At 42.6% G+C, this 22,667-nt stretch overlaps 1 protein-coding gene across 3 annotated transcripts in view; it reads left to right on the top strand.

Annotated features, from left to right (window-relative positions):
- The window catches only part of MOB2 (MOB kinase activator 2), a 104,762-nt gene extending 83,215 nt beyond the window's left edge, over positions 1-21,547 (top strand). For all 3 annotated transcript variants that reach the window (XM_088525835.1, XM_088525834.1, XM_088525833.1), the window contains exons 2-5: positions 10,607-10,767; positions 12,045-12,138; positions 18,751-18,875; positions 20,256-21,547. In XM_088525835.1, the coding sequence (XP_088381961.1) occupies positions 10,607-10,767; positions 12,045-12,138; positions 18,751-18,875; positions 20,256-20,566 (691 nt within the window). In that variant the 3' untranslated portion in view covers positions 20,567-21,547. The remainder of the gene's footprint in view (positions 1-10,606; positions 10,768-12,044; positions 12,139-18,750; positions 18,876-20,255) is intronic.
- The last annotated feature ends 1,120 nt before the right edge of the window (positions 21,548-22,667 follow it).

Below are 22,667 nucleotides of genomic sequence, written 5' to 3'. Positions count from 1 at the left end.
CCCCATCCTGCACTGAAACAGAACCCTGTGCTGGGGGGGGGGGGCGGCTTCCTTGTGAAATCCCACCTTCCCAAGGCCATGAGGTCTCCAAATCCAATTTGCTGGGTTTAGAAATAAAGGTAACTTTGGGAACCGCAGCTCCACAGGCTCCCGGGGTTCGGGCAGCAGGAGCGGTGACTTGGCGGTGTGCGAGTCGTCCTGGTGACTCCCCGCGGGGCCCGAAACGCCGCCCTGCAGCGGCAGCCACACGGGGGTTCGTCTGTGCGCACTGGCCTAAGGGGGCTGCGCCAGAGTGACGGGAGGAGCAGTTGCCGCCGAAATGTGGACTTAGCCTGATACATCAGTCAAAATAACTATTGTGTGCAAGGAGAGGATTACAAGAGAGAAGTAGCAAAAAAAAAAAAAAAAAAAAAAAAAAAAAAAAAAAAAAAAAAAAAAAAAACTGCTCAAGTTAATAGGCCTGCCTGAAAACATGCAGGTAACGGGTTAATTAAGAAGCTTCCATGCTGTCACCCTGGGGCATGCACATTTTTCTTTAAATTTGCAGAGTCTGAAAACTGCAAATGGGGAATTTTCTCAATCTTTTTTTTTTTTTTTTTTTTTTTTTTTTTTTGTTTCTTGCTCTTTTTTGCTTCCCACCTTGGTTGGATTGGTTTAATGTTTCTTCACTCTTCAGAAGCAGTTGCTCTGACCTCCAGGGGGGTTTCAAATCATATGTTAAAAAACACTTATTTTTAGTATTAGGATAAATCATATAGGATTTACCTTCTCTGTAGTGCAGAGGGACTTAATACACCTAAAGTTACTTTCTGATTCTCTAAAGGGAATGCAGATGACTGTGCTCCCTGGTAACTGTCTCTGAGCTCCTGCTGTGAGACAGTTCCCTGCTACAGCAAATAATCATTTGTAACAGCAGCAGGTTCTCAGTTGAGAGACACTCTCCTCCTTTAGTTGGCTTAAAGGTTTTAACCAAGGAACTATAAACTCTGGTCTGGAGATAGGTCTACTTTGAGCTGACCTGTTTTCCACTGCAGAAGGAAAGAAAACCAACCAACCAACCTGTCCCCCCTGCCCCCCACCCCCAAAAAACCAGCTGATTTTAAGAGGCTTTTAGAGAGCTAATTGAGTAATAAGCATTTGCACATGCAGGTATCTGGTTAGGTGACATGGGTCCCGTTGCTACTGTCCAGCTGCAGCGTGAGCGGGGCGGTTAGCGAGCCGAGGTGCTGGCTCTTGGGGAGGATCCTCATCTCCGTGCTGGGAGCATTTGGCTTTGGCAGGGTGCCCAGGCACTGACGGGAATGGTAACTTACTGCACCTTGGCAAAACGGCGGCCCAAGCAAAGGGCTCCAGCCCGTGTGTTCAACTGATGAACTGGAGTCACAGGTCAGATATGGGTGGAAGCAGTCATGGAGCGTCAGCGCGGGATGTCCAGGACGTCCCTGTGCCTCCTACCGCTGTGGGCCAGGGCTACCTCCAGGAGCGCCCTTGGGGGGGGAGCAGGGTTGCAGGGAGAGGAGGAGATGCATGGGGCACAACACGGCCTGGGGCATGGCACGCGCTGCAGCACGTGTGCAGGGCTCAGCTGCGTTTGCTCTGTTCCTGCTCAGCCTTTGCCTTGCTGCGCCAGGAACGTTGCCCACAAGTGGGAAGGGAGGTGAAACAGCCAGAGCAATGATTTCTTTCTCTCTACCCCTCACCCTCCATCTCTTACGCACTCAGACTTGGGTGACTCGGATGACTCCCAAGAGGACCTGTGACGCAGGGCTCTGCCCTATGGTTTGTTCTAAGCATTGGATAAATTAATTGTTGCGACATTGCTCATCTATGACCTACTGAATCTTTTACCACAGACCGAATTTGGCGCCGCGTGGAGCTCTTGAGAATAAACATTAGGAAAGGTTTGTGCCCTTTCTCTTTCCTAATCCCCACGTTACCTAAAAAATAAAAAAGGACTTGCATTAAATCTTTCAGGAAAAGAATCTTGCTGCGTCTTTGTTTTGGCACTGACTGGTTTGGATAGGGGAGGGTTTTTTGGCATGAAGGTTAGGGGACACGTGAAGATGAAGCACAGGTATCTGCTTGGATAAGAGAATCTGCTGCGCTGGAGCTGGTGAAGGATTCCTAAACTGCAGCACCGTCTCCTATCTGCCGCCTCTGCCCTGTCTCCTGGCCCGGGCCTGGGGCCCTCGTCGGAGGCTGCTGGAGCCGTGGGCCGCATCCCGCGTGCGGCGGGAGGAGCTCTGGCGGCTGCTGCACGGGAGGCGGCTCCTGGGCAGCGGGAGCCGCCGCAGGAATGCGCCGCGTTAGCTGAGCCGCTTGCAAGCCCGGCCTTGCCTCTGCGCTCATCTCCCAGAGCTGAGGGAGCAGAGGGAGCTGCAGCAGTGCTTGGGCCCCTCGACCCTGTCCTCGCACGACAGTTGATGCGCTCTGACCCCACTGCGCTCACGCTCTGGCACCACCCGGCCTGCGAGGGCGGGTGAAAGGAGAGGGCTGAGAGTGGGGGGCAGTGGGACCCCCTTTCAGGAAGGGAAAGGAAAAGCCCCCTGCGCTGGAGACGGGTATGTGGTGTGTGACGGTGCCCCACGTCCACCCTGCTTGGCCGGCAGCACCAGCTGGGGGGCTTCAGCCCTACAGACTGTTTTGGGCTTTTTATTGAGAAGCAGCAGTAAGAAATAATGTTATGGCACTTGTCGTCCTTAACATGCCTGCCATGCCTTGGCACCGACTGTTTGCAGCACAGCATCCGGAGGCCAAGCAAAGATTGCCTTTTAAGGCCAAGAGCCAGTATGAGAATCCAGAAGAAAAAGTTTCCCTGGCATGTAGGGCACATTCTTTTTTCCTCCTCCTCTTAAATAAACTATTAGTAACTTTTAAAAACAGAACAAAAATGAAGCAGCAGGGCTAGAAATGCTGCCAAAGACATTTTATTCTGTGCAGCTTCCTTAGCACTGCAGTGTACTGACTCCTGGAGTCGACTCCCAGGGCAGGAGATGGGATGAAACTGAGGTCATGGGGGTCTATTCCAGATCCTGTGCCAGAGGAAATCAGAATGGAGATCGGCTTTAAAAGTTGTCTCCTTATCTTCTCCAAGCCCTGGAGAAACAGTCTAACCACAGCAATCTGAACGATTCAGTTGTAGGATATAGTGGAATTTGGGCTTGCTTTCTAATACCTCACACCACCTCCCTGTTGTGCCAGTTTTCCTTCTTTCTTTTCTTACCCCTTTGCAGTCAGGATTGGGATGTGCAGGGTTCATGGCCTGGGCGTGCCCGGCTGAAGAGCTGGCTGAGATCTGGGTAACGCTGCGTGGAGGGTCGGCACGAGGAGCAATGCTAATGCTCGCTTTGAAGTTTTCTCGAGAAATGAGAGAGCAAGTTTATCAGTGGTTAGAGGAGGCCAGTGCTGATGGGCAGGCTGAGGGCTGCAGGCCGCCCCCAATAGTGTCTAGCAGGCTCTGTGTCCTGGAGAAGATGATAATACACGGTATGCTGTGACAGCCCAGCTGGCCTCCCTGCCCTTCTTCAAAAAGAAAAGAGGAGGGGAGAAGCATCTAACCTGATCTCCATAAAGGTACAATATCTGCCTCTGACTTTTTCCCCCAAGGAAGGGCAGCTACAGTAATGTTCAAATGAAACACCCAATTTCCTTTCTCTCACTACCTTACAAATAAATATTGAGAGACCTTAATTACCAAGTGACTTTAAGGTGCATGGGGCTTTGAAGTTTTCGCTCCTTGTATTTATCTGAGCGGAAAAGCCTGTAGATTGCTGTGGAAAGTTGGATGGCTGCAGCGCGAGAATGGACGGCCCTGTCCTGTGAACACTGGCGTAGCCTCCTCCTCCTTTTCCATTGTTCTTGGTGAGTCGTAACTTTGAGCTCCAAACTGTTTCCTTCCTGCTGTGGATAGGGCTGAACTCCCAGGCTTGAGCGGACGGTTCCCAACCAGAAATCAACTGAGAGCTTCTTTCCAGTAAAGCACCTATGGCAGGGGCAGGGGGGAAGCAGCAGCTAATGAGTGAATGTGGTAACTGCTAACTTGCTTTTCTTATAAAGCCTCATCTTACATGGGTGGCTTTTGGGTTTTTCCCTTTGCAAAGAGAGTACAGTAGGAAGTGGGGAGAGCTCCCTTTTTTTCAAACTTTTTACACTGCCTCAGTTCCACTCACCTATTTGATTCCTTACCCGGAGAAAGGAACAGTTCAAATGAGAAAATCCACGTGACTTTGATGCTGAATTACCAGCCCTTTGTGAGTTTTCTCCATTACAGAACACAAGCTCACAAATGTGTTTGTATAAAGACTGGCCTATAAGATGCTGTTAAAACGCTGGCTAACAGTGTCTTTAATTCTATGTCGGCTGATGCTTTAAGACGCCAACCCCCATCCTCGCGCTGCCAGGAAAGTAGATTTTGGCAGGAGTCCTTCATGCTTTAATGCTTCATCTGTGGAGGATATTTTAAAACGTAACTTTTCAAAGAGAAAGGAAAAATTGCATGATGAAAATTAAAGGCCAGGATGATTATTATGTTCAGTAGTTAAGTAGTATGGAGCACACCCAGGTAAGGTAACTGTGGTGGTGGTGCCACTTCCATCTAATTCTCAGGAGACTGGAAATTCTCCACAAAAACATTTTAGTTGGGAATGTGGCATTTCAAATGACAAGTTTTCCACGTGAATTGTAGTGCACCACTTAGTTTACTTGAAAATAATTGCCCTAAACTTCAAGTAACTTTCTATCATTTGGTGAAATTTCTGTAAATTATCTTATTTTTTGACCTTTGGTAAAAATTTTTATGCTATTTTTCTATGCATTATTCAGTTGCAGGCTCTAATTTGTTCTCACCAGCCCTGCTTAAATAGATTAGATTATCTCATTTTGAGATAACGCTTCCTTTTAGGCCAAGTAAGCATCTTTGTCTTGTAAAGTTTGCAATTTTTCTATCCCCACTGCCACACATTTAAAATCGAATTTAAAATGGTGGTTGTTTTGTTTTGTTTTTGTTAAGGTTTGCAAATGGGGAGTCAGAGGGTTGCCATGTAAAGCTGTTAAACCTGCTCTGTCGCTTTCCTTTTGAAAAATCAACATGTTTGAAACCTGGTCCCAACTTGAAACAATTTTTAATTTTTTTTTAACTTGTCAAAGTTACACTTGTATGTGGTGCTTGTTTCTAAAAACATTTTAAGACCCATGTAACAGCAACATGGGTGAATTGTATGCGAGAGAGAGAGAGAGAGAGAGAAAAGACATTCTTCTCAGGCTGGTGAGTTTGGTGAGGCAGGTGGGACAGAAAATCATAATCGAAGCAGCATGACTTATCCTTAAAGAGATTCATTTTTTAGATATAGTCTAAGAAACTGTACAGCTTGCTGGAGATGACCGGATACTGTATTTGTGTTGAATATCTGATTGCCTTTGGACCTAAGGAATCCTGAATTGGTAAGGGAAATCTTAAAATTGCAAATGATCAGTTTAATAAAGCTTAGCATTTAGTAAATAACTAATATTTCCTGTGTGATCAAACTTGTAGTAAAATAGGCTTATCCAACCAAAAATACAGATGCCTGGTACAATTCCAAGGTAATGTAAACTAAACTGGGTTATGAAACACATCCACACAGATTTACTTAAACGCTTCCTCAATGTTATCATTTTGCTTCCCATGTGTTACCAAACAAATCAGAGCAGTTAGAACTGAACTGCATCTTTATTATTCACACTGTGAAGAAACTTTGAACCTTACAGAGAGCTTCTACTGTGAAATGGCGATAATGGTTTCATCCTGTGGTATTAAAACTAAATTAATGCCTGCATAGTGCTTTGAAGATGCTCCAAGGTGGTGCTTTTTCTTTTTTTTCTTTTTTTTTTTAAGACTAAAAAAGCACTGGGCTTTTCTGATCAAGAAGGAAATAAAATAGAGGTTAGAGAAGGATTGTGATGAAATGAGATGGTAAAGATACTTAGGCCCTTGGCATTTTTACTCCATCTGAACAAAGCAGCCCAGGAAGAGACCCTCGTGGCCCAGCTGGCCGGCCCCGTGCTGTGGTTGCCATCTCCGTGTCCTTCTCCAGTGAAGTGCCCACTCGCTTCCAGCCGCCTCATTTGCTCAGCAGGGTGCAAAGCAGGGTAAGGAAGCCCAGCTTGGAGCAGCAAATCTTAATGCACGTGCTGTCTCTGGCAGGAACCAGCTGTTTAACCTTCTTAGACACTTCACTGAAGTGACCTTTGTTGTGCGTCTCCCATCACTTTTCTCTCTCTGCTGCTTCCTCTTGGTGTGTGACTTGGTCTGTGGCAGCATATTCAGTTGAGTGCCTAAAACCAAACAAACATAACCTTATCTTGGGAGCTATCTGAGGAATTCGTTTGTGCTCCAGTTTACCTGTCAGTAAAAGCTGCTGAGTGGTGTATCCTTGGATTCCCTGGAGACTTTTTCCCCCTTAATTAGTAGTTAAGCACTGCTGGACAGGTTTTTGGTTTAACCTCTTGGATGACCTCCCACCAAACTGCTGCCTAAAAGCTACTCCTCCAGCTGCTCTGGTGATGCAGTTGAGGTGACATGTGAATGCTAAGACATTTTTAGTAGAATTCTCTTGAAAGACAAAAATAAACAAATTAATCGGGGCTTAATTTTGCTTCAGGGCCTGTAGGAGCAATATAATTTGTTTTGTGGTCTGATAAGACATTTAGTTAAGTTTTCTAGTAAATTTCTACAGATAATGGATTTGGCTTTCCTGAATAGAACAGTAAATTATAATGTTTCATCATTTTTCCTTTTATTGAAAGCAGCCTGAGCGAGCTGTTGGGGAATGTGCTTCTTCATACTCACTGATACCTTCTTCACCTAGAAGGGTCTTTTGGGGCATCTCTAAGCAATCGATGCAATTTTTCATATTTATATACTTAAGACATGAGAGGAAAATTTTAGGAAGGTCTATTAAATGTAATCACTTAACAGTAACACGGGGAATAAAGGATGCTTCTCTTGACACACTTGGAATCGATTCCAGGTAGATGGTGTTTTCTTACAGGCCTTGGAAGCAATTCTGACTGGAGGGAGGAGAGAGCAGGGGGAAGGAAGCTGACTTTTAAACTTTGAAGTTTTGGGTAATTCTAGAAATTGAGAATGTCAACGTGTGTATTTTGGTTTATGTGGAATACAGAACTACTATTTGTTGACTCTTAATAGTATGTAATCACGTTTCTGTCTCTTCTCCATAGTGCGGTAACACTCTCCTTTTGTAACAAAACACTTGAGTATTGACAGTTTCCAAACTAAACCCACAGCCCTACACTTCAGCCTTAGCACGGTGCTGTTCATGTTAAGAAACCTGAAGTTACAATCTGAGCTTTGCCTCCAGCAAGGAAGAAATGTGGTCCTGAACAACTCAAAATTTGGTGTTTTCAAGACTGGATTTTTTTTTTTTAGGGCTCTAAGCTCTGTAATGTCCCAATCCCACTGCATTCAGGTCATGAATATCTGCTGATAGAAACTATTTCTGTGGTTCTGCTTTAGCCCTCAGCAGCAACAAAAGACTTTTTTTTTTTTAAGGTGGGGGTCAGGGGGTTGTGGTGCAGATGGTCATTTGCCATTCAGGTTTCAGTAGTGTGAATAAACCCTTTGGTATAAGTGATCATGGGTATTTTAGAGCTTCAGTAATGATGCACATCAGTCAGGTATTTTTTGTTTTATTTTTGTTTGTATTTTAATAGATCAGAAGCTTTGGGAAGGGGCATATTTGAAAAGCTCTGATTCCAGACCAGGCAGTTGTGGAAAGACTTAGAGCCTGCCAAGCGGCAGCTGCGGGCGCTGTTACAACAGAATCATAGAATCATTAAGGTTGGAAGGGACCTCTAGAGGTCATCTAGTCCAACCCCCCTGCACACGCAGGGTCACCTAGAGCACGTGGCACAGGACTGCGTCCAAGCGGGTTTTGAAGATCTCCAGAGAAGGAGACTCCACAACCTCTCTGGGCAGCCTGTTCCACGGCTCTGTCAGCCTCACTGTTAAGAAATTTTTCCTTAAGTTCCTGTGGAACTTTTGCTGCTTCAGTTTCTGGCTGTTTCCTCTAGTTCTGTTGGTGGCCACCAGTGAAACGAGGCCAGCACCATCCTCCTCACTGCCTCCCTTGAGGTACTTATAGACACTGCTCAGATCCCCTCTCAGCACTTTTGCAGAAACAGGGAGGTCTGAATGAGGAAAGGTCCTGAGCAAAGATGAGGCAGACCCAATGCGCATTCTAGTCGCTGACAAGCTCACCTTGGCCTGCCCTCTTGCTGTGGTTTCGCTCCACATCTTGGCTTGGTGACAGACCGTCTCTGACCTCTTCGTCTTCCTCTCCCCAACTCCTCTCAGAAAACTGCTCTTGGCTGAATGGCACAGCATCACTGTGCCTTGACCTTGCTTTAAGTATCCTGAAGTAAAGCAAAGACCCAAAGGATATTCTAGCAAAATATTTCTGATCACTTTTCTCCCCAAACTGTTTAATGCGGTTGATCAAACCACTCTTTTAGGTTGAAGTGCTCTGCATGTTAAGAGAACTATAACCTTTTTCATTTTCTTGAATAACCAACTTACCCTGAATGCCTGACCCCACCTCCGAATAAGCCCCTAAGCAAAAGCTAACCCACCTTAAAAAAATAAAAAATAAAAAAAGGCTATTGTGCATAGACCTCAATGCTGCCTGCCAGAGGCCCAGCAGGTGTGAAGATGCTGTGCAGAATGTGCCAGGCCTCATTTCAGCAGCATAGGAGTAAATCAGCCTGTGCATGGAGTTAAGCAAATCAGTGGCCTTGAATGTTTTTCGTACTAGCTCAGGGCCAAGTGCCAGTTCCAGCTGGATTTGTGCTGATTACTGTCAGGATAAGGTACTGTGAAGTCTTAGCATGGTATTCCTGAAGAAGGAAGAGGTCAAATATGTTGCCTCATCTGGTCTGGCCTAAAGTGAGGTTACAGACTATTGAAGGAGATTGTTCTTTTGATGCTATTACGTTTTTCTTGAGTATCATCTCACATTCTGTGAAAAATCTTAAGTTTCAGGCTCAAATGTACCTTAAATATACATTAAAGCACCTTTGAACACCTTAAAAACAGGACCTCCAGCAAGTCTTCTTTATCTGGACTTCTCTGTTTCTTATCTATAGCTTATTTTTTACATGCCAAGGTTCAAATTAGATCTAACATTGTCAGAGTTTGGAGGTAAGAGTACCTACCTTGTCAGTCAGTTGTTGCTGTTCTACCTGTGCAGCCCTTCTGCATCGAACCTTAACACTGTGCAATGCCAGACTTGACGTGCCCTAAAACACAGGGAACAGCTGTGAGAATTGCCCAGGTTATTTCATTAAATAAACCTAAGAAAGAAATTTCATAAGCTGTGTTTGAACAGGAATGAACTGGAATGTTTTTCTGTGCAAAAAGATGGGATGGTCACAAGGGTGCAAGGACAGCTATGTGCTGAACTTATCTTTTTAAAGATAAGTTTCAGTTTTCATCCTGCACGTGTACCCTTAGAAAAGGTGCTCTGTGTGACAGACATCCTTCCTCAACGGTTCATTTCCACACTGCCTCTTGGAAATGAAGCGGGACTCTCTTCTGCTGACCAGAAAACTACTGTAGCGGTTTCTGCACATCTGTGGTTTATAAAAATAGGGCAAGTGGGTGAGCATGAATCATGCCACTGCTGTCATGACCGTTTCCTTGATCTGCCCTTGGGATGGCCTTCCTGAAGTCTTCAAGTCCATCTAGTCTTAAGTTACTGGTTAGGGAGAATCTCGTATGATGAGACTCAATGGAAGCTGAACAGAGCTCCTGAATATGCTAAGGAGATAACGTGTTTTGCGGAATGCGATTTGTCTGCTTTTGAACATCTAAGTGGAAGGTTATTTCAACACGCAACTCTACCAGTAGCCATTTGTTCCACATTTTAAAGGATTTAAACTGTATCTTTATAGCTCAAATATACTGGAAGCTGAGAAAATCAGTATTATTGTAGTTACCAGTTTCTTGTTGGACTCGTAAATGTTCACTTCTAGAGGACTTTTGGTGTTTCGGAGCTTGCAGGGCTGGAGGAGAGCTGTGTCTCTGCCTGAACAATGCCAGTAAAGTTGTGTGGAAAGAGCATTTTCCACCTGAGAAGGATCTTCTTGCAGCAGTATGTTTTCTGTGTCTCTTAAGCTCCCATTGTGCACGTGAAGCTAACTATGATGCAGCAGATCGTTAATATACTTCGATTAGAGTAGTTCCCCTGGCACAGAGCCACTCTGCTGTCACCACTTTTCACAGGCATAAGGAAGGGCTGTCACTCTTCCAAATAATTTGCTGTCCAAGCTGACAAGATAAAAGGATGCGGTGATCGAACAGCTCAGTCTGACATTTCTTATGCCAGTCAAAATTTTCACAACTACTTGAGAAAGGGGATGACTTCAAATAAACTTTTTTTTCTAAAACTTTATTTTGCTTTAATAATAATAAAAAAGGTAGAGGAGAGAAGGCAGGAGGAGCAATGTAGACACAAATATGTGAGTTGGAATAATTTGGATAAACTGATTCTTTTCAGGTTACTATGGCAGTTCATCAGCAGTGAAGGTAACCTGTTTTCATCTTTTGCAGGAAGTCCAAGGGAAAGCCAAATGGTAAAAAGCCAGCACCAGAAGAGAAGAAACTTTACCTAGAGCCAGAATACACAAAATCCAGAATTACTGACTTCGAATTCAAGGAACTAGTGATGTTACCACGAGAAATAGACCTCAACGAGTGGCTAGCCAGCAACAGTGAGTACTGTGAACATGCACCTCTGAGCCTGCTGTCCACACCCAAAAGGCATTCATTAATCAGCCATGGATTTTACTGTTTTCGGTGCCTAGAAAAGCACTCAGTGTTTAGGCATGCTCCATAATGCATGTCATTATACCTTGAGTAGTAATTAACATGTCTTGCTACACTCCAGTGTGCTCAGCAGTATCGAAGTCTTGATACATTCCCTCCTTTCTACTCCCTCGCTGTGTGCACTGTTCTGATGCACTGAGGGCATCAAAACGTTGAGCGTTCTTTTGAGGACCTTCACTTTCCCTTTGAAAAGTCAGCTAAACCTGCTGGTTCAACATGTTCCTGAGTCAAGTCCCTGGTTTTCCAGGAGGATTGTAAAAACAGGCAGTTTATTGAGACTTGTATATAAGGCAAGTTATGCTTTGAATCAGACTTTTTGGATGGATTTCTGCTCCCCACCCTTTCCGAGTTTTGGTGGAATTATTGTGAATCTAAACTGTAGTCAAGCTGGGGATCAAAAGAAGTGACTGAGTAAAGATTAGTATCTAATCTAAAGATTAGTATCTAATCTTTAGTCAGTCACTAACTAAATGCTGTATAAATTGCCCTGTGTATCTTGTTTCTGATTCACAATACTTTCCTGTGTTTCTGCTTCATTTGCCAATTCTAACCTGCAGGTATGACCCAGTCCTACTTATATTTCAACAGTATGTGATATTAGCAAGAAATTGCTTTAAACTGCACACTACGGAAGTATATAGTATAAGGGGAAAAGTGGGGTGCCTCTAAGGAGTATTAAAATATCAAATATCTTAGGAGATTCTTGGAAAGTGAAACATAATAGTTTTCAAGATATTATTTTAATTTTTTTAAAGGAGGTATGTCATGAGAACTAATAATGTCATTTTCCCAGCCACTTCTAAACTGCATTTTAAGTCTAACTTCAAAAGAACTCAGTAAATTGCTTGCCGTCAGCTTAGAATATTTGACTATAAAGGTAAGGCTAATGACAGAGGCACTTTCCAGTCTAGCTGCTTAGTGAGTAATGAGAGGTGATGCATCATGTGCTTTCATCTTAAATCAAAACAAGAGCTTTCATTCTCTGTACCTTTTGGTTTTGCAGTTCATCATTAGGCTCATTTAGCTAAATCATATTTAAACATGTATGCAAGCTCTGGACTCTGAGGTCACTCTACTTACTCCATTTAAATAATTGTCTAGGGGACAATCAGTATTTGAAAGTATTTTACACTTACAAATTTCCTCCATGTTTGTTTTTTAGCAACGACTTTCTTTCATCACATCAACTTACAATATAGTACAATCTCGGAATTCTGTACAGGAGAGTCGTGTCAGACCATGGCAGCGTGCAATACGTAAGTCACTACAGGCTCAGTATTTTACTATTGCAGAGTTTTCATCAAGTCTTGGGAGTTGCTTGGAGGTGAACATGGGAATTCAATGGAGTTGGGCAAATGGATTTGATCTCTGTGCTGAGGGAGGATGTAGCAGCTGTACATCCTCCCCTGCCCAGGGAAGAGATGTGGAAATAAGCTTTTGTGGAGGCCTAGATCTCTGATAATTCTTAGTTTGTTTTATAAGGTTATACCAGAGAGGCAAATGACTCTTTTTATAGCTTGGGTAGAAAGATAGAAAAGAAAAAAAAGTGAAACTGTCCTTATTGGAAACATTGTTGGGATGCTGTCGAAGGCAGAGAAGGATGAGGGATTGCAAAACCTCAGAGGGTGCTTCCACTAGCTGGAAGGGTGATGGAGCAGCAGGCTGCTGCTGGGTAACCCTGGCCTGATGCGAGTCCCTGGCTTCATGCCTGAGCCCCCAGGCACAGACGGCACAAGCAGCAGCTTTGCACAGAGTAAGGAAAATGGTTGGCACTGTGAATCTGTATATTTATTAATTAGTCCTTTTTAACATTGAGCAGGTGTCATTTATAAAAGCAAGTATTATACTTTTACTGTACATGGTGAATATAAGAAAGTTCCTATAGACTCCTGCTCTTGATTAGCAGAGTCATCCAGCCCATGAGATCCAGCCAGGGATGAATGAGCATCTTGTGCTGCCCCCCTAGTGTACGCTGATAGTCCCATTCTTTCCTCCTCTCACATTTCCTGGGATTTGATTAATGCACAGAAAGCTGAACAGTTAATGTTGTACATCAAACATCCCAGGGGATGCACGCGACAAAGCCAGACCTCTATTTTCCAATGCTAATTATGCAGTGCTAAAAAAAAAAAAAAATCTTGCTTAATGCATTGGGCTCTGTCATACATTTGATATTAGTATCAGGAGCTTTGATAGCACTCTGAGGAATGTAAAATATACTGAGGGTATTTTTGCATGTAAGAGCTGGAAAGATAACTGTCAGTAGAGAATTAACAGCCATTCTAAGGACTTTGAAAGCAGACTGGAACAGAGTTGTCTCTCTGCTAGGCCCAGATTTTATCCAAAGTAGATGGCCTGACCCTAAGTAAGAAATCATGATCAGGAAAATGAGTATTTTGTCAGCACTTGCTCCCAAGCTTTCCTGTGTTTTAATTCCTGGTGTAGCACTGGCTGTCCATAAGACTGAGTATGACTGCTTATTTACTTGTCTAATGGGCAAATAGTGTCTAAAGGGACATGGTGGAGTGGAAGCTGTGTCAGTGTTGCCCTGCTTTGCTGCAGTGCTTGCTGTAAACGAGTGCTTGCTGTAAGCAGCTGATGTCTGAGCATAAAGAAAGGAAGTTCCTGCAGGCAGCTCCAGCTGTAGTATGTATTTTTAGAGGTGAGGACTGACACCAAAATGTTGCTATCCTTTGTTTTGGAAAACTGAAAATTGTGCTATTTGGGAATAACAGGAAGCATGTCTGTGCTTGGGTTGTATTTAGCAAAATTGCACCAACCGAAGTATCTTCCTGTACTTGGGTGTGGATGACTGATCACGTTTGCAAACTGCAGGCTGAGTATTTCATTCTTGTCAAGCATCTGGTTTTATTGGAGGGGACAACAACAACAACAACCAAAAACCCATAACAGGTGCAATGATCTAGCTGCAACATGCTTCAATACAGTTCAGCTTAAAGAGCCCTGTTCACAGTTGGGTTCTCTCAGTACCTTTATAATCCATTTTGGATAATCCTTATCTTTCTTTTCTACCTATCCTAGCTTTAGCCCTTAAAACAAGTATTGTAAAATACTTTTTAAATCTAATTCTGACAATGATAAAGCTATATGATTCTTTTTTTTTTTTTTTGAATCTTGCTCTAAACAGGAAAGGTAAGCAGATGTTTGTTGTTTTGGAGAAACACCACTTGATACAGGTTGTCCTGTCACTGACCTACCTCCAGTTTATAGAGGGCACACCTAAGCATTAGAGTCGATCGCTCATTTCTCTGACAGACATTCCTGATTTGGCCTTCTAAGACTACATGATCTGTTTGTTTAAATATTTTCTACTGGATAAAAAATAGCATCTACGCAGATCAGGTTTGCCGCAGTGGTGCAGTACCTAGGAGGAGGAGTGCAGTCTGCCACTGTTATAGTGCTGGCTTGTTATGTAGTTCAGTGCCAAATTTTGCCTTCTGTTCCTCTCTTATACTTCCTTGCTCAGCTTCCCGAAGTGTGTTTTAAGTCCCACCTTTCTGATCTTGCATAAGGAGGGCTTTTTTATGGTCAAGATGTTTAAGTAACTATGGAGAACAGGTTACTTGTTCATTTACTTTGTATTCAAAGCCCATAGAAAGTACTCAATCTTCTAGTTTTTGCTGTCTTTGTTACAGGATTTGCTGGTAAAATAAACACGGGTTGCACTTAAGTATTTGGGGTAAATTTTTAACCTCTGAGAGTATCCAGCCAGTTGACAAACTGCAGACAGATGTAGGTTTCAGCTCAGTCAAGATTTATAACACAGCACAGCTATCTTTATAAGATGAGGAAGAAGATGCTTTCTCAGGGTCGCTTAGGCATTACAGACCATTAGTCCATTAAATGCAAATTTTTGTTGGGAAGATGGAATAATGTTGGGAGAAGTATCAGAAAGGTCAGCTATTTTCAAAACTTAAGGATGGCCTGAATGTAGGTTTAAGAATCACTTCTTTTGGTTGTTAATATGTTATACACCTGATTTAGAGCAAGTGATAATCTTTAATGCAATTTTTACTATTTATGTTTGCATGCAAAGCTACTTACTTAACAATTTCAGGTTTACTGCTGTGAGCTGTAAACTGGTTTTCTAGCTGACTGTTGAAAGCTTTTTGAAAGTACTTGCATGAGTAGAGTACCTAAGAGCCTGTGTAAGCGCTGTTGAGATTACAAAACTCCCCAAGCAGAAATCAAGGCAGGATGCAAAGTTTTAAGCAGGCTACTGATAGAGTATAACATCTCATTTCTATCCAGTGAAATCCCTTAATAGATAATTCTCCTTATCCACTTTCTTTTTTCTTTTTTCCTAATAAATCCTGTGCAGTCCTGTGCCACGTGCTTTAGGTGACCCTGCGTGTGCAGGGGGGTTGGACTAGATGATCTCTAGAGGTCCCTTCCAACCCTAAGTATTCTATGATTCTATGATTCTAATCTCAGGATCTCTTTTCTGTTGTTTATCTTGTCTTCGGTGACTCTGCATTATGGAGGTTATTTCCTTCAAAAATCTTTAGCCAAATTTGCATATCTTGCATTTTTTTTCCTCTGTGAATTCTTAGTGACTCCTTTCTCTCTTTTGTTAAATGTTGCTTTGTCCCTTTATCAAACTATCAAAATTATTTCAAGGTGCTGACAGCCACCTTGTTATTGCCCTTGTATTTCACACATCTATTACCCTGTTTCTTCATAACGTGTCTTTTCAGGAGTTTCTAAGAAGACTACTAGTTCTCCCTCCTTCCTTTCCGAAGGACACGTTTCAGCATTTGTCTCTCACTCCTCCAATTACCTTTTCTTTCTTAAATACTAATTTAAACTCTGTTCTGACTGAGCTTCTATGTATACAGTAGCAACTATATGATCTGTTTTGAACTCATCAACTCCAAACCAGGGTATTTTGCAGGAAAGCAGATAAAATATGTATCTATATAACATTTAAACTAAATTAAGATGCACCATTGGCTTTATATGTTTACCTTATTGTTTGTATCATGGGTTTTCTCTGTGAAACCTACAGTAATTTCTGCCTGAGTGGAGCTACAAACTTCTCATACTCTCCATACTGAGAACTTTAAATCAGCAAGAATTCTTGCTGATTACATATTAAATATGTAATCTTACATATTAAATAATTCATCCAGATCTAAATCTTTTCAGCATTTTTGAAAGGTATCTTTAAGCGTCGTCTTTGAATCATTTGCTTCCCATCCATTGCCTAATTTGGGATTTGACTGTCACAGGGCCAGCAGGGGGAATGCACTTAGATGCCTGTGCCCAGCTGAGCCCTTACTATCTCATAGTGGAGATACTTGAGCGTGGGTGGGAGCCGCTTACCAGGTGAGATGTTCACAGCACAATAGTGGCACCTCTCTTTCTCCAAGGCACATGGTGTTTCTGTCTATAGCACTGAAACACAAGGAGAACAATTCTGATCAACAGGACAATTCTTGAAGTTATCCCCTACTCTTACAGTTCTCCTCTTAAAATCCTATTTTGCTATAATTAATTTTTAAGGAAAGGCACAAAGAGTGGCCAGGAGAGTGTTACAGCAGATTTATTCACTTTTATTTTCAGATGTGCGCCCTGGCATAGTTGCCCAACTTTCATTTAACTAAAACCAAATTACTCACATTCCTTTTTGTGCTTAAAGGCAACTCTAAACTGTGCTATCTTGTAGTTAAGGATTTCTGCAGCAGGAGAAAATTGCTCAGGTACAGATAGCTCAGTCTGCTTTTGCTCCTGGCAATAAGCATGGTCTGAAGACCCAAAGTACTAAGTCAGACCTGCCTAGAACTGCTTTGCACCTGTTTGTTGCGGGACTACGCAAATGAGGTAGGCATGGTTTGTGTTTGTATAGCTCCTTACACATTGACTGTATAGAGAAAGTAAGCAGTGATGAAATACACAGTCCTCAGCTAAGAGCTCTTAGCTCCTGTGGTTTTCATGTACTTGCTCATCTCTTTTTGTCCTTTCAGCAGCAACTCCACCACCTTTACTTAATCATGTAAGAGTTACCAAGCATCTAATGCTGAAAATGAGTCTCAAGAAAAATTCTAAACTTTGGGTGTTTGCAGAATTAGTTCTTCGTTGTCTCTCCTCTCTCACAGTTGAGCTATACTGATATTTTCTGTACTGTTTCCTCTGCTTGGAGGCATGAACAATATTGTTAGTTTCCAGTCTCATCCTGTCCCCATGCCCCCTCCAGTCATAGAAGAATCTTTAGGGGCAAAGGAAACAAACCATAATCAGAACTTCTCAAAGATTTAGCATTTTCTCTTAGTTGCTTCATGACTGTTCTACTGGTTACATAAAACTTCATTCTTCAAGTGGCACCTGTAGATCCTTCCAGTTCAAAGTATTCTAGTCCTTTTATGCCCAGGGAAAAGCCCAACTTTTTACCTATATTTTCCATGCAAAATTTAGAAGAAAATGTGCTCAAAGGTGGCTAGACTTCCCACTGAAATGAAGTCTGTTTAATCCCTTTTGAAATGTGAATTGTTTGAGGAATGTCAGATAACAGGTCCTTGGTCAACAGAGCCGAGCTGGAGGTAGGCAGACAGGCAGGCAGAAAGCAGCAGCCCAGCTTGGCAGGGACGTGTGTAGGAAGTGGGAGGGAGGGGGCCTTATCTTCCTAGCCAAGCTTTGAGCCTTAAACCACTTCTTGCTTCCGAAGCGGTTAGCAAATCCCACCTATCCTGTGTTCGGAGGAAGGCTGAGACAATGGATTCTCAGCAAGCCTGCAGTGATACGGGATGGTGCCCAGGGCTTTGGAGGCCTTGAAGGAAAAGTTCAGGAACTCAGACATCTCTAATGGGGTGTAGGCAAAGAATAGGTTTTGTCAAATTCTTTTATCTGTAAAATGTTTCTCACTCTGCAGGCCTAGTGCAATAGATAGTTCTTCCTGATAACACTTTAAAGGTATATAAATTAACTATGATAAAAAAAAAAAAAACAGAAATAAAACGTCACTGCTCTTGTAACCTTCAAATTCTTCTCTGTCAGCTGCAATACATTATTAGAGAATGTTTCTGGTGTAGTTTGATGGCTGCTGTTAATCAAGATGGTTACACCTAAATGCTTGAATTAGTTGCTTTTGAAAGCCTAACTGCCGACAGCATTGTATGTCTTCTGTTCCTTAAGACCCCAGAACATGATTCACTAGTGGCACAGTTCAAAGGTACATTTGGGAGTTTATAAGCGAAGGAATAGAGTTCTGAGGCACACTGGTAGACATATGCAAAACTGTCCTGAAAACTTTACCAAAATTGGGTTTTGAAACAGGTTTTATGCCATTTAGAAGTGCTGCAGGTGCCTCAGTCCTTAGAAGCTGGTATTTTGGAGCCACCTTCCGTCTGTTTAACATTACTACACTACAAGACTAATTTATGTTTTGTGGTGCTAGTTAAGCATCAGAAGACCACGGATTTATGCCTTGGTATCGTTCTTGCTCTTTTTAACTAGTGATGTTTCCTCCAGAGTTTTATACACTGTGGTCCCTCAGTCTGTGGTTTTCACTACCTCAGGTAGGTTAATCTGTTCTAAGAAATCTACCTCCTCAGATGATTTTCAGCCCTCTGCAGATTTTGTCTGCTGCAGAAGGTGCCACTTGAGTGGGAGTAGAGCTCCTCTCTGTGGACACTTGCCAGAAGCTGCCTGTGCTTGATAGGGAGAAACAACTGGCTAAGACCAATTCAGGGCTTCTGATGTAGAAAGACACTGAAGGAAATCTCTTCTGTAGCAGGTATGATCTATTTTGATAATGTGGCAGCTATTGATTTTTATTATTTAGACACTAACCTCATTAGAGTTGAGCTGAGAAGGTGTAAATGCGGTAACACTTTCAATTCTTTCCACAGACAGTACTACTGGTATGATGAGCGGGGAAAGAAGATCAAGTGCACTGCTCCTCAGTATGTTGACTTCGTCATGAGTTCAGTGCAGAAGCTAGTGACAGATGAGGACGTCTTTCCAACAAAATACGGTATGTTCACCTTTGGACAGTTCCTCCAATGAGTCTTTGCAAATGCTACAAATAGGTGAAAGTTGGCATTCAGTGTATTGTTAAGTTCAGAGAACTTCCTCAAAATCTTTTTGAAAGCTAGATGCATTCTTTTGCAGTAAGACCTGTACTGTTGGCATATGAACTGGGGTGAAATCTTGTGATGCTCTCTCCCTTTAGCTGATGGTTCATCATCAGTACATTCTTTTCTCAACATTTTGAGATCTTCTAGGATCTGGTCTTGTCTTGCAGATTGTTTAAGCCCTCTCTTCCCCCCTCCTTTTTCTTTTAAGAACTGAAAAGCATCAGAGGAATGTAATGTTAGCTCAAACTTGTTAGATAACAAATTTGCTATGTGCGATGTCTTTGATTAAGGAAATGAAGTTACTATGGAAAAAGAAGTTACCACTGTCATTGACCTTAATCAGAGCTTAAAAACAGCTAGCTGGAGTCCCTTCAATAGATAACTGAGGAACTAATATGTACAATAGAGTAAATATTAATTTGGTATTCTTTATTTGTAAACATCTGGATCTGGAAGGAGGTATACAGTGCACTGTATGCCAGCTGCTGTTGATCTTTTGTTTAGCATATGCTTTGTAATTTGCTTGTTCAAGGACAATAAGGGTCTTTCACATGACTGCTTGCCAATGTGGCCAAGGTGCACTATAGACCACTCAGATCCTGTTGTGCATCACAGCACAGGATAGTGACTTTTGCTTTTCTGCTTGCATGAGTTTTGTTTTCAGTGTCACGAAACAGTAGCTGTCTGACATTGGCCATTCTGCTGCGTTAGTGTGTACAATTTGGACTGTACCTAACTATATATACCCAGCAGATTTTCTTGCTCAGTATTTCCTTCTTTACCCACTTGATAGAATTTTAGAAATGAGATGAATCAAGTAGTTATATAAAGTTATGCTGAGTGCTGAACCCTACACCAAACCTACATGCATTAGGTTCCACTGCACTACCTGTGAATTGGTTTCCCAAGTCTTTCTTCTCTCTGTGGGTAAAACGTGCCACGCCACTCCTGGACCAACTGGATGAAGACCTGGAACAACTACTCATTGTTGTGTACCCATTGTTAACAAAAGTGTTGTGGTTTTAAAGCATCATTACATTTGCCTCCTTATTTTTTAGGGTTTAAAAGATTAACTTCCAATGAAGTCCAACTTTAGATTCTTTTCCCTGAACTCTTGTAAAATAAATATGCTTTGAAGGCAGTACAGTGCCAGTGATCTGCCTGCTCTTCTAGATGGATTAGTTGCACTTACCTGCAGCACTTACCATCAGAAATGCTGCTTTAGGGCTGAAGGTGACCAGCTGGAGCTCTCATGGTGTCTCTCTGTCTTCTTGCAGGCAAAGAATTCCCAAACTCATTTGAGTCCTTAGTGAAAAAGATCTGCAAGTACCTGTTCCATGTGCTGGCCCATATCTACTCCTCACACTTTAAGGAGACTTTGGCACTGGAGCTGCACGGACATTTAAACACACTCTACACACACTTTATCCTATTCATCAGGGAATTCAACCTGGTGGACCCTAAAGAGACCACCATCATGGACGACCTCACGGAGGTCCTCTGCAGCAGCAGCGGGAGTAGCAGTAACGGGAGCGGCAATGGGAGCAGCAACAGCGCAGGAGCACAGAACCACGTGAAAGAGAGATGAGCCTTCCTACAGGATCAAAACTAACATTAAAGACAATATTATATATTTTGTATGTATATGTTCAGATATACATACAGGCATACACAACAATGAAAGCTGAAAGAAATTATGCTGCCACCACAGGACGTGTAGTCATATGGGACTGTACGGAGCTTTGGTTTAATGCCAGCTGGCGAGAAGTTGCACCAATCTTATTTTATTTTCTGTCCACTCCTTCTACCTGTTCAGATGGATGATGAGTGCTGTTTTTAGAGAAGAGCCAAGCTTGAGAGTGGGGCCACTCTTACTTTTGTTTTGTTTTTGTTTTGGTTTTTCTTTCTTTGGTCTTGAGTGCAAGCCCTCTGTCTTTCCAGGATGGTGGTCCTGGCATTTTAAAAATATCTATTATATTATAAGAAGTGACTTTTACTTTGAAGTGGCTTAAAAATGCAGATTTGTTTGTTTGTTTTTGGGGGCGGGGGGTTGTTTTTTTGGTTTGGTTTTACATAGACTGCCCCTCCCCATGCCAAAAACTCCTCAGTCAAGTGCATCTTGCCCTTTGCTAGCTTGGAATGGGAAGAAACTCCTGGCTTGACTAGAGTAGCAGCTATTGGGTTGCTACAGGTTGAGAGTGGGTGTGATCCTCCAGTTGTCCCCTCTACCTGGCCACAACCTGTGAACATGCAAGATGATCCACAAGCCTTTCTGCTTATTGCTCCTACAACATATATACTCTCCTCTCTGCTTCCCCCTGTCCTGCCTCCTGTTCCTGCAGGCACATACCTCTGTGAACAATAGCAGTAAGAAAGATCACTGGAGTCCAAAACCCATGTGCAAGGACCATCACCATTTGCTTCCCAGTGAATGGAGGCCCCAGGGGGGAGAAGGGTACATTGGAGTCAGTCCACCACCTGTGCTAGAAAGATGGCTGTTGGCATAAAATTATATTGTTGGCTTATTTTAGTTCATCTGTTCTATGATAATAAAAACAAATCTATCAGCCCTAAGCTTTGTTCTTGTGTTTGCAGCGTCAAAAATCTCTTTTACCACTGAATGCTGTTAGTCCCATTTTCAACTAGCTTTAGAAACAATTCTGTTTCTTCCACCCCGTAAACTAGCAGTTCTAATCAATTCCTTATGCTTTCCATAGTGCTAGGAGATGAACTCCTCCACAGGTAACTGCAGATAAGCAATATATAGAAAAGAAGGGAAAGTTGCCTGTTTCATTACATACTTGATTCTCCTGCGTATTTTGTGGCAGATGCTGTATGGATCTGGACAATGATACCACTTTTTCCTTCACATTTCCTTTTTTTGTGGCAGTCAGGATTTCCAACTGGGAAAATGCAAGATTTTTGCTTGAAATTGTGTTTCTACCAAACCTGCTGAAAATAGTCTCTGAGAACCACAAGCAAGTGCCAAAGGGGGGGGGGGGGAATGAGAGGGAAAAAAGAAAAAAAAGAGAACCAAGAAAAAAACATAAAGGGTAAGAAAAAGAGTGAGCAAAGTAAAAGCAGACAAGTAAAAGGAGATAAAAAAAGGTGCAAAGGTTGGGGAAAGGAAGAAGTCGTGAGCATGAGAAAAAACGGCAAAAATGCATACCAAGAGGGAGGAAAAAAAAAAAAGGTGAGAGAGTATGAGGGAAAGGGACCTCACCTCTACAAGTCCACATTTATCCACTGTTTGTCTGCAAATGGTTGTGTCCTGTGTAATTGCAGACAGACATCCATCTCTTGCTGACCTTCTCATCTGGGTACCATTAACAGGCCATCTGAGAGCATCTCTTCCCCACCCTGTCCTCCTGTGCCGCCTCCATATGTAGATGCTCCCAGTCATTCTTCTACTACACATCCCCTACACTAATGTCTAAAGGGAAAAGCTTAGTCATTCTTCGGTTTCTCAGTGGTCAAATAAAAGCCATCAGTGAGATCAAGGCCATTTATAAGGCCTCGGGGCTGCTTTCCATCTGACAATGAGCGCATACAGTGGGATCCAATCACAAGACTAATGTAAGAAAGCAACAGAAAGGACTGTCACCACAAAATAAGTTTCTTAGAATTTATTATCTGCTTGTAAAAGTCAGATTCCTAATTTTAAAAGGCTATTTAGACATACATTTTGG

This window comes from Tinamus guttatus, unplaced genomic scaffold, assembly GCF_059628265.1.
Source record: "Tinamus guttatus ecotype Peru unplaced genomic scaffold, ASM5962826v1 Tinamus_guttatus_pri_ptg000240l, whole genome shotgun sequence".
Taxonomy (NCBI): Eukaryota; Metazoa; Chordata; class Aves; order Tinamiformes; family Tinamidae; genus Tinamus; species Tinamus guttatus.
This window is presented reverse-complemented; position numbering and strand designations above follow the sequence as displayed.